The 15,539-nt window shown below is 34.5% G+C and overlaps 1 protein-coding gene across 2 annotated transcripts in view; it reads right to left on the reverse strand.

Annotated features, from left to right (window-relative positions):
* The window catches only part of CPEB2 (cytoplasmic polyadenylation element binding protein 2), a 56,690-nt gene that overhangs the window by 25,985 nt on the left and 15,166 nt on the right, over positions 1-15,539 (reverse strand). For both annotated transcript variants that reach the window (XM_069793376.1, XM_069793383.1), the window contains exons 3-4: positions 14,290-14,380; positions 5,196-5,246 (exon numbers count right to left, since the gene is read on the reverse strand). In XM_069793376.1, coding sequence (XP_069649477.1) covers positions 5,196-5,246; positions 14,290-14,380 — 142 coding nt within the window. The remainder of the gene's footprint in view (positions 1-5,195; positions 5,247-14,289; positions 14,381-15,539) is intronic.

The following is a 15,539-nucleotide window of genomic DNA, read 5'->3' on the forward strand; positions in this document are numbered from 1 at the left end:
CCCCCCCCCCCCAAATAAAACTAGAGTAACCAGGGAAAACACCAGTGCATCACATCCATAGCAATGACTGCAGTGCCATGTTCTCTCTCACAGAGTAATATACAAATGCATGTTAATAAGCATCTTTTGGCAAAAGCCTTAGTAATTTTTCTTCTCTTCTGCCATTTCTGCTCCTTTCTGCCCACCAAAACAGCTCAGCTATTTTCTTATATTTTCACAGTTAAGACAAGCTGATATGCATAAAAATATTCTGTTACAGAACACCTGAACTGTTTTTCTTTGTGCATTTAAAAATAAACAGTCACTTTAAGGAGAAACACAAAAGGGTTATTAAAATGCTAAAAAAACCCCAATGCAATTCAGCTTAAAGGGGTAGTTGCTGCAGTATTTTATATATATGGAAATTACAATGATGTACCAAAGTTATATGTGTATTCTTTGCTTCAGCAAAACAATGAAATCAGAGAAAATGGGAAAATAACTGTACTTGATGTTGTCACATTATTTACTTTACTTCTATGGCAAACCCCCATCCCTGATGTTTATCTGTCTTTTCCATTTAGATTGTAAACAGGTTTGGGCAGGGATTTTCTGCCACTTTGTGTCTAGAAAAATGCGATCCCATTCTTAAGACAATCTGTAGGCACTGCTGCAATAAATGTCATCATTAACATCAAAATGTATGGATTTGCAAAACTCGTTATTTTTTCCTATTTTTATCCAGACTTTAAGACCACAGTTGTTTTAATAACAGTACGTACAGTCTTACTGTTACTAAAAATACGATGTTAAAGCAAACATATCCTATCTTCATGAAACTTCAGAATTTTAATCTCTCCACGTCACATATATATACATATATATAAAAACTTCTTTCAAAGGCCAGATACTACTTGTGAAAACAGTTCCACTGAATCAAACTTTTAGTACATTGTAAGCAGAGATTATTCTTTCTGAAGATATTAGTTTCAATCAGAAGTATTTCTATATTTATTAAAATAACATGCACATAATATTTTACACCTTTCAGAGCACATATGCTTACAGAGCATGTGGTCTGTATAACTATACACATTATATATATTTATTTATAGATTTAGCGATACATAGAGTGCTTATATATATGTATTTAATATATATATCTCTCTCTCTACATAAGTAGTGCATATGTTTAGATAAATAATTGCAGGGGAGACAGCCCTTTGGGAAAGGCCAGACACTGCAGGCAAATAATTGATTTACAACAACAACAAAAAGAAGAGATTAAACTTCTTCCTTCCTGAACTTGTTCAAAGAGTAAGTCATACAGAAATATTTTTTGTATCTTTTAATCTATTAAGCTGGATATCTTAATTAGCCAAAACCTCTGAAAGGCTTCAAATGAGTGAGAAAGAACAAGAGATATACTTTTATTCTAGAAAATATAAATGAGGCAACACATACAAGAAGAATAATGATGCCCAATAAAAATGAAGTTCAATAACATTGAAACCTTCCAACATTAAGAGTGCTGTATATATAACAGACATTCCCTTACAGTTAAAACCTTCTGTTTCTATATCCCTGAAGTTGCATACTAAGGCTTAAACCTGTCAAAAAAATTAATAACCCCCTTTCTGCAGCTTAAATCAGCCCAGAGGTAGATATATGAAAGACAGAAGTAAATACACTTTTTGTGCATATTTATCTAACATCAAGACAATATAAATGTAACTTTGCACATTATGTGAGCAATGCTATCACACAGATAGTAAATGTATCATTTCTATTTTATTCAGACACATATTTCAAATATATACCAGAGATCAAATACATACATACTTAAGTAACTCAACTGAACAACTGAGCTGAATTCAAAATATTATGTAGTATAACAGGAAAAACTACTATGCAAGCTTCCTGTATTTAAAGATAACGATGAAATTTATGATGGAAAGTAAGATAAAATACTATTTATCACTAACATTCCTGATTTACTGATCAAATGGTGACAGTGAAGTAATGAAAACTTCTTCATTAATACTTGTCATTGTAAGAAATCCATAAACAATTATGGCAAAAAATTCCCAAGAGTCTAGACTAAAGGAGGTAGGTGCCTAATTCCCATTTTATTCTACTGGATCTGGGTGCCTAAATTCTATTAAGATTTCTTTAGAAATCACATCTTTATAAATTTTAAGGGTGAAAGAGTTCATTATGACAATTCAAGTTTGCCATGCCTAACAGACTACAGAAACTCATTTAGCAATTCCTGTATAGGAAGTTTAATAACTTCTCTTTGAAGTAAACCACCTCTTCTAAGAAGCACAACCAGCTATAGTATCTTTAAGATGGAAAGTCTAATCAGCATTGCTAAACTAATCAAATGGTGTATTATGTTTCAAAAGCCATTAAAAAAATTCAATGCATTAAAACTATAAATGGGGGGTGAAGCCTATAATGGGGAAAACCCACCCTACCCCCCAACAAATTGGCCCCTTGCATTACGACTTGCTACAGAAAGGTTCTAAGTTGACAATTAAACACGTAGTCAGGTAAACCCATTCTGAAGTATCTTTTTTTGACTTTTGAGAGATAACAGTCATTAAAAATGCATTGCTTTTTTAACAGCTTGAGATGAAAAAGATATATAATTATCACATATATAATTTATTAAAGCACATAAATCAGCTTTCATTTCATTAATTTAAATAATGAAAACTGTAAATATTAATATTAGGTACAGTTCAGTAAGTACACTTTAAATGAGCTGGAAAAGATCTATCATTTAAGAAGAGGAAATACTAGCTGAAAATAAGTTTTATCTAGAAGTGCTTAGTCTTAAAAGGGTTGAGGAATTCCAGCCTGGCTTATGTCAGAATCTTACTGGGATCCAGAGATACCAGTCCACTAAAATCAAGCCAACTACAATCCAGTGAGGGTCATGATCTAGTGTTAAGTATTAGTGCACACACAGATGGGCTCAGGATCCTTAAAAATGGTGCCTTTCTTTCATGAAGGTCTGGTAATTCCTGCTCGTGTAGCAACTACAATACTTACTGAGAAAGTAAGGGACAAATGTGGGTCTTTGGATTACCAACTCTTCTCTTCCCTATTCCTCCCCCCAAGGCACCAATTACAGGGATACAGGGAAATGTTAGCCTGAATCCTATTAGGCAGAGAAGGAAACTGAAGTCGACAACTTTATCAGCAAGTTTTCAAGCTGTAATTCTCATTACCGCACATTTGGAGGAAGCCCCTCAATTCTTGCTAAGAAAGAAAGGTTGTGCAGAGTCTGAGCTGCTGGAGCGTCCCAGAAGCCGCTCCCAGTGCTTCTGTTCTCGAGCTGCAAGGAGCTGCAGCTCAGACACTCGAACCTGAAATGGCTCTTAACGGTATACATGATTGCACTGGACTGCACTGACGGGTACACCAGATTCTCCAGGAACATGGTAGAGCTTAGGTGTCTAAACCAAGGCTCTGAATTAAATTCTAAAGGCATACCTAAAAATTAGGTGTTGCAGCACCTGTCTTTTAGATACTCAAATTGTTATTTTTATCCCACCTATTGAAGGTGGGAAATAATACTGTAGCTTTCAAAGAGGAAAGCAGTCACATTAAGTGCTACCTTCCAAACTACAGTAGAAACCCCGCCAGCATTAATAAAAAACAAGATATTCTTCAGTGCATATTCCAGCTCTATTTTCAGAGGTTTTCAGGATAGACTGGTACCAGTGAGACGCATTTTTCCAACATCCATGGTAACAGCAATCCCCCTTTTTCCTCGATATTCCATAGTGTAACAGTGCTTCCCACATGCTCTTTGACCACGCAAAACTCTAAAGAGAGCAGCTCACCATTCTAAGTATTAAAACAAATGAATTAAAATTATATGAATTTCTTACACTGATAGCGTTGAAATATTTCACAGCTGCTCATAAGACTGCTTAGTTTTTAATACCTTCCCATCCAACACTTCATTATAAATCAGTAGATAATGACAATTGCAAATATACTACCTGAACAAACCAGCTTGCAGAATAGGCCTTACAGTTGCAGTTAAATACAGAAAGTTAACTGTTGTAAATGTAATATCAAGCACATCGATATTCAATGTACAGGAATCAGGATTATGGCCTGTGTGGGCTAAACACTAAATTTATTTCAATAGTTAAGTAGCTATTTTCACTTTTCAAGCTACTCCATTATCTTAAAGAACTATTCAATACCAAAGGACCTAATTCTTCAAATGTCTCCTGTGCAATATTTTCCTTTACTAGGTATAAAGCTAAACCTGAATTTCCTTAAAATTTTAACTGTTTACTCAGTGTTACACAAAGCAAGTTAGATATTTCTTACATTTTATATCCATTTGCGCAAATGTAAATGACTGTGCAGAAGGGTAAGGCAATTAAAAAAACCAGAGCTCCACAGAACCACAAACCTGAAATAACTATTCTGACTGTATTTTTTAATAATTAGGTCTTTACTGGTAATGTCTAGACCCATCAAGTCAAAGACCAAAGTGTACTTGCTTCGTGTACAACAGCTTCCATGTTTTCTGATCTAGAGAAGCTGTGGCATTACAGCTCTAATTTTTCCCAATGTAGAAAACATTTGTGTGCAACCCCCGCCGATTTATTATTGACTTAGATGGATTACCAAGCTTTGCTTCCTTCTTTAGCCTTGAACAAAGGCTAAAGTTCATGCCTTCACTGAGTAGCAGATGTTCATGAAGTTTGACCTACTAGGAGAGGAACGTGAACATGAACTCTAACTTCAGCATATTTCGCAGTTAGAAACTTACTTGACAAAGCCAGTTCCAAAAAACCCAACAAAAATAAAACACTACTTCACATTATTTACACAAGATAGAAAAACATGCCTTTCTGGCCCTCTTATTTTTCTAATTCCTGTTTCTGTATAATAGATTTCTAGCAGATCTTTGGAGAACATGCCACCGGTTTGCTTGAGAACAAAAAAGAATAGTACATCGTTATGAGCATTTCAGATTTCAAATAAGCTAGATATAATGAAAGGCTGTTGCAAGATTAGCTCTTGCCATTCATGTCTGAAAAATGGCAACAGTCCCATCAGTGTTGAAGACTAGAGGCAAGTAATTCAATAACAGAATATAATAGCATAATTTTATACCAACATGTCAGATTTAAGCTAAGCTAGAGATAATTAGAAACTGTTATAAGATTAGCACTTACCGTTTAACATCAGAAGATTGTCAGTCCCTGGATGTGGATAACTCAAGCGACCTTAAAAGAAAACAAAAACCAAAGAACAAAACAAAACAAATGCAGAGGTTTTAGCTAGAAAAAATAATGAAAAATCACTGCTTAGAATTTAAATATAAACTATACTTCCAGTTTGCCTAAGGGAAATAAAGAGCTAATATTTAACTCCAAGCACATTAACCAACAATACCCTTGACCCAAGTTAAAGCTGACAAGAACAGACTTCTTAACCTTAATTCTCTGGTCATAAGATCTGCAATGTGCTTTGGGATCAGCTCCAATAGGATAAAGCCACTTTTTGTTTCACGACACCCAGAAATAGTGCTGACTGCTTTAGTCTTCTCTTTCATAGTGACTGTGAATAACTGTACTATGCACATTGCTTAACAGAGTGGCATTTCTACAGTTTAGTGCTTCTCTACTGAATCAATTTAAGAAAAATCATGTTAATAGGAATTAAGGCATTAAAATTTTATTAACCAATTTATGACTGTATCTTGGTGTATTACATACAACCATTGTATGTAGTATTTTTCATTAAGTCTGGCAAAACTAGAGTACTGGTTTATCTACAGAATTAACAAAATTAAAGAATATGATAGATAACATTTTCAATATTTTATACTGAATAAAAATTACAGGAAAACCTCATATTCTGACATTAGAATTTTTCAAGTATTGCATTTTACTACATTGGTGGAATGTTATACTTTAATAGTTAAATGAATGGTTTAAAATGCACAGCTGAAGCGTCTGTTCACTACAAATTCCTTTTTATTAAATGAGACGTTTTCTGTTTACAGGAAGCTGCAAACATACCAGTAGCACACACTGACCTAGAGAGACATTTACAACAGCTGCTGTGTTTGGAAGAAGTGTGCTTTAATGTGCAAAAACCTACATTTCCATCTATCTTCCTATTCAGATATACTTGCTTGCTTATAGTCCGTAAGCACATATAAAAAAATACTGTTAACTTAAACGTTTAAATCTTTTGGAGGAAACAAGAATGTTTGTGGAAGCATTGGAGGAAACAAGAATGTTTGTGGAGGCATAAAGAAGAAACCAGTCTGGAAGCAATGGGTGTTCAGAACTCACACAGGTTTGAAGGGGAATATATGTGCAGAAGGCTTGCAAGATGTAAGTATTAGTAAGACACTGCTGTACCCTAATAAGGCTTACTCTAAAAAGAAACACAGGGAAAAAAAGAAAAGAAAGAAAAGAAAATCAGCAATCCATATGCTAAGGTTGTCTAACAATTCCTATGATACACTCTTTTTTTATTTTCCCCCTACTGTTGGTAAACCCATGTGATTAGCAGCAAGACGAAATGTCTCAAAATAGTAGTTCTGTGTCTCAAGGGACACCTTTGGGGATAAATAAAAAACCTTTTTGCTGAAAATCTGTAAGTAATAGGGTTTAAGTTTTGCTCTTCCCCTTTAGGAAACCAACATGATAATTTTCTACCAAAAATATAGGAAAAAATACACATTATGAACTCTTACACTCAAAATTTCAAAATAGCAAGATTAAGATCATTTAGGGTATTTTATTCAGCCTTATTATTTACAGGCATTGTGGCAAAAAGATTTTTATACAGCCACATACTATTTCTCTTCCCACAGGTTTCATTATTATAAGAATGGATGGTATCAGAACACCTACAGATTAGGTAGGAACAATTTGCTTTGGAATTTGAAAGTGTGGAGAAAGCGGTGAAGGGCAAGGGCAGCCTCCTGGAAAAAGGCTGATGAATGCCACCCAAAAGGACTCTGCTGTCTTTTCTAACTTCTACAGAATTTTTAGCAGGCTTAGGCAAGATACTAAACAAAAATCTTTGTAGGAGCCTCTGTCTTCACGTTACTTATCTTCACGGTGTCCAGTTTTAACGTATAAGCAATTTTTTCTGTCATGCTGAACATTTACAACTATACCTAATGTTTCTTGAAACTATAAATATTCTGCCCTTCTAGCAAGGCATGCTGGTATAATAGGAAAAGAATTAGGAACAAGGCATCCTTAAATTGCAATCTGGGAGGTGCCACTGGTTTGCTCAGCCTGGTGTATAACAACTCACTTTGCTTTACTTCTTAGTTCTTTGGTTTATAAAGGTAATACTCATTTGCCTAACAGCAAGGATTTTACAAGATTATTTACTGTCACCATCATGTTTACATATGGTGCTATAGAAATACTTGCAACAATGTGAGCTGTCTCTTGCAAATCAGAATGCTGTAACAGAAAAAATTTTGAGAAATTATTATCTCATCTTGAACCTCCCTGAGACTGTGGCGACACGGTCTTTCTCCTTGCCTGTAAACATTTATCTTCTTTTCCTATTCAGCAAGGGAGACAAAAGATACATTTTTTCTGCAATTACTACAGAAAAAGAGGTCAGATTTAAGGTCTAGCAGGAGAGAGAAGCCCACCAGTGCCAACACCTGGAGAGGAAAACTGTTTTAGAAGATTGTAAATTCTGGGTTTACAACTCTGGTTTTGCATTCTTTTGGTTTTTTTCCCCTATAGCTTCACAAGTAAGTGGCATCTGAAACATAGGTGCCAAACTGAAAAAGTTGAAATAATAAACCACTCCTCATTAAGTCGTGGGGAGAGAGTGCACTAGGGAGCTGGGCCCACTACTGCAGCATAAAACCTATGTATCACACAAATTCAAAGAAACCCAATCTTTCTGTGTTACAGAGATAAATTTGCTAGCTCAGATAATGAATTATTTGAGGGTTAGAAAGGAAACTCAGTATTCAGTACATGTACAGCTGTACTGACACTTCTTTTAAGTCTTATATACATGGTTATTTCAATGAAATCATACTTTGTATTACTGTGTTCTGGTGAACTTAATACTTGTGTTTACTACCTTGCCTAGTACTTTGACTTACAACCTTCAAAACACTTTTAATACGGAAGGTTTGCTTACTTTTTCAAATTACAATCACTACTATTTGATACGTTAACTTAGGGTCTTAATCCTCAGCTTAATCTGTTGAAGCAAAATGCAGTGTTTCTAGGGTGTCCACCTGAATTTAATGACATACATAAATTTGGAACACTTCATGAATGGAACTGGGTGCAAGATCAGTCTTATATAGAGCTCAGATTACACTATTTTTTAACAGATTATTCTAGTTAAATGGCCATATACAATATGAAACCTCACTTAATATATCACTATATAAAATACAGAAGATGGGACCACCATCTTATAACAATTTACTTTGCTTCTATCACATACTTCCTTCTAGTCACCTATTTTCACTGCATGTTGTTCAATGCATTTAAAAAAGAAAAGTACCATTTTAAGAACTGCCCTCACCACAAATCCTATCTAATCCCATCCTACTTCAGTGTCAGTAAACTAGAATCGTATAAACTCTTCGAAAGAGGTTCTTGAAATTCCAGTTGCCTCCGTCTGCTTAAAAAAGAAATTTTAGTAATATATAAAGATGCTTTACTAGTTTAAAAATCAACTACAAATTAGTTAGAGAATAACTAATATTTAAATAAAAGACATATTGCATTCCTGAGAAATGAAAATTAATCACTTCACTGACTGTCTACATTAGCTCTACAGAATTCAAAATTGGTAATGTTCTGCTATCTGGAACAAATACAATGTCTAATATTACAGTACTGTATCATGAAGTATCATGTTATAGAAATTTTCTCTGTGCAAACCTGAACTTGCAACTTCATCACGTTACCATTAATTAATAATTCTCATGTACCATGGCTAAATTCAAAATAGCATTGCTAAGGAGAAGCAGGTATGTTTGACGTTTCTTATGCAACTAGAGTTTTGTTAAATTTATCCCCCTTTTCTGTATCTAAATGTGATTAATGTTAACAGAACTGCCTGGTATGTATTTCTTGCAATGCGTTCTTCTGTAAGGACAGAAAAAAATAAAAAGCTTGCAAATAAATTTTGGTGGGCCAGTTTATCCACTAAATCCAGTTAGAAGTCTTGCTAATCCAAACCATGAGGAAAGTAACAAACTTAAGTTTTAGGTACATTTCTGTAATCTCATGTTACCAATATGGGCGATGGAAATTTAATTTTTGTTGTAAACTTCTTCTGAGCATACAGATGTAGCTGTTCTTACTCACTTTTCATTTCAAGGCAAATTCATGTCTACTTTTGGAAATGCATACTTTCTATTCCTATTTAACTAAACTGTTGGAGGAATCCCCATATAGCAAAACATTTGGAATAGATTTAAGTATAACAACCACTTTAAACATTGCTGACTCACAGTTTCAAAAGTTTGGTATTTCATGGCTACCCCCTCCCCCGACTTTTTTTTTTTAAAGTCTTAAATGGTTGAATGAAGAGACTGATAATCACAAATTCCTTTCCCATCTTCCTTTTTTCAAGAGTTCTCCTGACTAGGAGAGAAAAAGCTTCCAAGTTAAGCTTTTCCTAAACTACTTTAACAGACCATGGACGGCTGAGGATTGCAGTAGTTTCAGAAAGCTCAGTTTTTGAACCAGCGTAGTTAAGACAACAGCACAAAACCATGTTTGGACAACACCTAGTTACAGAAAGCCTAGATACTACACTTTCAAACGCTTGTGCAAGAATTATGTAAGTCATAAGGAGGGCAAATGTGTTGTCTCTGATAGTCGATCTATTTTAGGCAAATCAGTCTATCAGTCTTAAATACATTATTTTATCATAAGTTTCTATGACAGAAAGAGGAAACAATCTGTATGTACAATTTCAAAGCCTTTTATATCACTAAGAGAGAAGTTTTTCCTTCCATACTTTTTTTGTTCAGCCTCAGAAACTCTTTTCTGAGTGTAGTTTGAATTACTCTAGGAAGCAATTGCATAACTTTAAACCTTAGAGCTTCATAACAGACAATATAAAACACATTTATTTGAAAACAAACGTTGCCATATGCAAAGAAAGAAAATGTTCTCTACTGTGTTGCTGAGTCACTAATGCTTTTCTTTTTACTTCACTGAGCATGCACCAGCAGGTTGCTTTTAAAAGAAAGATGTCTAACAGCTGAAAAGGTCAACTAAACCAATTTAAAGGGAAAATAAAACTGAGAAACAGCAAGACACACTTCTAAGTGCATCAAGTTAATTCTTCCCCACAGATAAGCCAAATAATAGTGTTTTATTTTATTATTTATTACTAGCTATATAAAAAATATATTTGTGTAACTTTTCTAAGAAATTTTTTCTGTCCTTCACAAAGAAACACAAGAAAAATTCAACATAAAGTTAATGTTCCTTCTTGTTACTCCCACTAATATAGCTATGGCTAATTCAAGTTCAGTACTATCTTACATCTAGCTTGCAGAGCTATAAGAGAGTTTGTCAGAAAACAGAAATTAATTGTAAATTGAGTACAGTATCAATACTCTTGCCTTACAAAAGACAAGCCCTTAAATTACATGGAAAATACCACAGTCTTTACTAGAAAGATGTTTAAAACAGTAGATAATAAAGTCCATTAAATCACCTGCTCCTCAATTCCAATACATATTCCATGCAAAATACAACCTTTCTTCCAAGTTTTTTCCATAATCTGTTTTAGCCCAAATGTATTAGCTTTCCTGTTTCTGAAATGTCTAGGAGTCAAGTTTTCTACATTTTGACATCAAGAAGCACTGGAATTTGGGGGAGGAGAAGGGAAAAAAAATGCAAGTACACAAGAGGTATGCCTGGAGAAGTTAAACTACCAATACCCATGTATTTCAGGCTATCAGTATTGTAATTCGTCTCTCAAAATAGTTTTAAGAGCTACTGGAAGAATAAAAAGGGTATTTAAGAGCAATGATGTAAAAATGAATTAATTTAACTTTTATTAATTTTAACTTCAGTTTATATTCCATTGATTGGATAGGGTAATCTTAAACATTACTTATTGTCTTATTATGAAATGCATTTCAAGAAAGCTGCATGGGAAAGATTAGTTTTCTGCTGCAATGACTAGTGAAGTCAAGCATCTATTCCCTATTAACCTACCTTGAAAAAATGTCTTATTGAACGCTAAAAATTACTTCTTTCTTTTGATCATGTCGGTAGCAATGACTAAACTTTGTCCAAGTGAAGCTGAAACTATGCATCTATAAACAATTTTTTTGGCAGGCATAAACTTAGCTTTCAGTGAATCATACTTGAAATAAAGTTTTTTTCAAGTTCATGAAAGCAAAAGTGGTGAAATTTGACTTCCTTCTAAAATGGATCTTGAAATGCAAAACTTAAAGCTGTGAGCTGGTACACACAGTGTCTGTTCTGCATTGTGCAAAATCTGAGACAAGATGCTTAGTCATACTCCAGATATTGTAAGCAGCTAAATCTGAAACACGTGCTTAAAATTCCAGGGACTTTCTTTTTACTGCTGTGGTCAGATATAAAAGATGCATTGTTTTATTGTGCTTAGATTTACTTAAAAACTTGTCATAAAAATATTCTCTAGTTACAAAATATTCTTTAGTTACAACAAAGTACATTATATGTTAGTAAGAACAACAAATAAATAACAATAATATTCTTAATCCTATGCATTCTGCAAACAAATATGATGGGTTCTTAAGTAAACGTCAGATCTTCTGTGGTGAAAAGAAAAGCCACAAGGACTGAAATAACAAAATTAGTGTTTCATGGTTTGCAGAAAAAAAAAAAAGTTAAAGTTGCTAGGAAGTTACAGAAATGCCAACTAATGGTGACTAAACAGAAAAGGGGTCAAGATGAACTAAAAGGCTATTCTAGGATGTGATCTCTTCTTCCCATTTTCAGTCAGTAAGGACATTTCTCGTGTCTTACTGTTACTAATGTGGCTGTTTCAGCTGAAAGAATAAGTTCCAAAGAGAAAAAAAAATCTTAATCAACCAATTTAAATAACAGCACACAATTACTCTATTTAAATTCAGTTGGCATGTGCATTGTTCTCTGGCACTCGAACAAAAAAATGGACTTCCTTTGAATTCATCACTATCTATGGCTTCCATCTGTTTTAGTTCAAACATAAAACTTAGCAGAATTTTCACTGCAAGAGTATGATGATGAAACTGTTAAACAAAAAGTCTTAACTGTAGACTGAAACCATATACTCATGTCCATAGAAAGCACAGAATAACTATGGAAACTTTACTGAGTTTTTCAAAAGTGTCTATGTCTATGAAAATCTTAAAACTTTGTCTTGTTTTATTCTTGCTGAAAAATTATTATTGGAAATACATTGTTTTCATCTATTGTATCATAATGAAATATGAAGAGATGAGTAAAAAGTAAAAATGGGTCTTTTCTGTGTTCGCTGTGCCTTTGAAAACTCTTCTGCATTATAAAGCCAAAATGAAAAGAGTGACGTGGCAGGGGGAACACAGCAACCACTTCCATTTGTCATGTCAATGTGCATAGAAAAAAGTGAAGAAACCGACTGGTTTTAAGAAAGGAATCTGAGAGGTGCCAATGACAATATATTGTAACAGAAGATCTGCATTGTCTAATTTTATGTCTAACAGTAGCTTTACCTTTTAATATCCTTCCTGATGGTAGATTTGGGTTCAGATAACCAAAGAAGTATTAGTCACCACCTGAGCGTGGCAAATTGATGCAACAATGCTTTGAAACAGGGATGATCTAACTAGTTACCTTGTCTTTGATGACATATGCATGCTTTTAGTCCACAGCAGTTACCACTGGGCCAACCGTTCCCAGGTTTCAAACCCTTTGTGTTACTTAGTTATGTTTTGTAAACATGCACAATAGACAGAAACTGAATTTAATAATGGATTTAAATTATAAAATTGTTAAAACTGGAATTAGTTCTCTGTAGGCAGTCAGAAATAAGATATCAGATTTAAGAACATCTAAGAAAATTTAATTTCAGCTTCCACTCTAAAGAGGAGGAAAATTAACTGGCTAACCAAATGTTACCTACTTATTGACACTTTGTAGAGATTTTCAGCTTGAAAAAACCCCCAAACTTTTGGCTTTACGTTGTAAATCTTACAATACTATTACATGCTATCTGAATACTATAGGTCTTCCAATTGATTACAGATCTTAAGAGAACTGTGCGCAGACTTTAGTCTTTCAAATTAGGAGAACACAGGCCCTTATATGCTAATGTAATATATATTAAGCCTAGGAGCCTCTAGAAATGGAGGATGGATGGGAGTAAATAAAGATATAAAAAGAAAGAATTATTTTTTCAATTGCTCCAATACTGAGACTTAATTTCTGCAAAGCAAGCCTGAAGTCTTGGATAATTTTAAAGTTAGATTGTGTCAGTCTAATTATAACACCACAAATGAAGTAACATCTGATCAGGCCAAATAAAATGGCTTGGGCTCCCTGCCCCAAAGTTCAACAGTAAACGCCATCTGATAATAAGTATGGAAAAACAGAATTCAAAAGAGTGAGTTAATGTACCGTGAATAGAGGAGTTAAAATTGAAGCCCACAAATATTAGCTATATGCTTACTCCTGTGGCCAAATTATTTGAACAGACCCCAGAAGGGTAAGAGGAACCAGCATTCTAAAGCCAAGTTTCTGGGCTTCTTCAGACAAACAGAAACTGGACAACTAGATGCATTATTATCCTCCAGGAGCTTTGAAAAAATATTTGAAAGGACAAAAACTGAGTTTATTGGTGGACTTCATTTTCTTTTCAGCTTCCACTGCAAAGAAAGGGAGAATTAACCGGCTAACACTGGTAGCGGTTTGACTCCCCTCCCACCTTCTTTTGGCTACCTCTAACAGAACGGTATGTCTTCACAAACTGAGGTAGAATTTCCTACAACAGACAAGTAAATTTCAAATAAAACTAACTATGACTTTCTTGGGGGAATGGAGGGAAGGATGGCGGGGAGAGGGAGAAAAACCTATGAAGACACTAAAGCTTACGTTTCAAACAACTGTAAATCATTGTTTTCAATAAAATACAGCTTGAGATTGACCTTTCATGTGAATTGAGAAAGTAATCCATTTGCTGTTTTAATATGAAACTAGAATCTAAATTAGCAATCAGTATTAATTCAAATATGCAGAACAGATAACTCTTTTTTCTTTATTTAGCATAATAACATACCTTTAAGTGGATCATGCTCTGCTCTCATAATGTCAATAAGGGAGTTTTCCAAAGAGTGCATATTCAGACTGTCATACATTCTATTTCGATCCTAAAAGAGAACAAAATCCTTAGTATTGAAATACAACTTCTGTACGTTTGAACAGGAAACTTGACAGGAAGACAAAGGTGCCTTCTAAAGGCTGTACACTCACTCTGGATATGGATAATCATACAAAAGCTTAAGATACTTGAATTTATTAATGGTAAGACCTGATTTTATTAACCGTAAATTTAATAGTATCCATATATAAAACTAGAGATGCACTGTGAAGAACTCTTCTGTGTACGCACTCTGATAGCCTGTGATTGCCTGTTTCCTTCTGAAGAACTGCTTGAATCAGTTTTAGTGAAACACAGCAGAGATAAACATTAGGCTGTTTAATGAAGGAGACTAATGTCTGTAAGAACTCAATTTCATTTCATGCAGAAGTTAAATAGTGAGTAAGGTGGGGAACTGCAGGACAAGGACGGTCACCTTCTATGAAAGAAAGCATTTTCTTGGTGCTTGGCTAAGTTCCACACATGGGCCCTCAGCCCCCCTGCTGAGACTGCGCTTCCTGGCTTCTGAGTGATTAATCTGAGACCCTCTGCGTACAAAGACTTGAGTTACAAATGGTCAGCACTAAATGGTTGAAGGTTGGAAAACTAAAGCTAAACTATGAAAATGTCACAAAGCTTACTAATAGATTATCAGCCTTATAGAGAACAATTGTTTTGTACATGAAGATTAAGAAGAGTTACCATAATGTCTTACAAATATTTTCACTGAACGTAATAAAAGTTATGGTATTAAATCATGAATGTTTTCAGTGATTTTTATGCTCCCCTAAGACATTTTCTCCCAAGTTTTCTAATACACCCAAGTTAGCGAGACAGAAAAAAGATGACTTCTAACTTCTTTGGTCTTTCTGGGATACCTTCAGAGACTGAAAATAGTTTGCGTAAAACCTTAATCTCTTCTATTTGCAAGGCTTCTGGCTGGACTGTATTGCACTTAAAAGAATCCTGTAATCATGCCTTAATTTTACTGTTGTCTCGTCTCTGGTTGCACTGTAGTAATTCAACAAGGGTAGGATGAAATACACCGCACGCATCCCATGACCATTAAAATTCACTAAAGATGCAGCCATCCACTTAGTACATATATAATGGGGACAGAAGGTATCTGACCCACACTCACTGTGACTTTCCATGACAGTTCAGCAGAA

This window comes from Haliaeetus albicilla, chromosome 1 (assembly GCF_947461875.1).
Source record: "Haliaeetus albicilla chromosome 1, bHalAlb1.1, whole genome shotgun sequence".
Classification (NCBI taxonomy): domain Eukaryota; kingdom Metazoa; phylum Chordata; class Aves; order Accipitriformes; family Accipitridae; genus Haliaeetus; species Haliaeetus albicilla.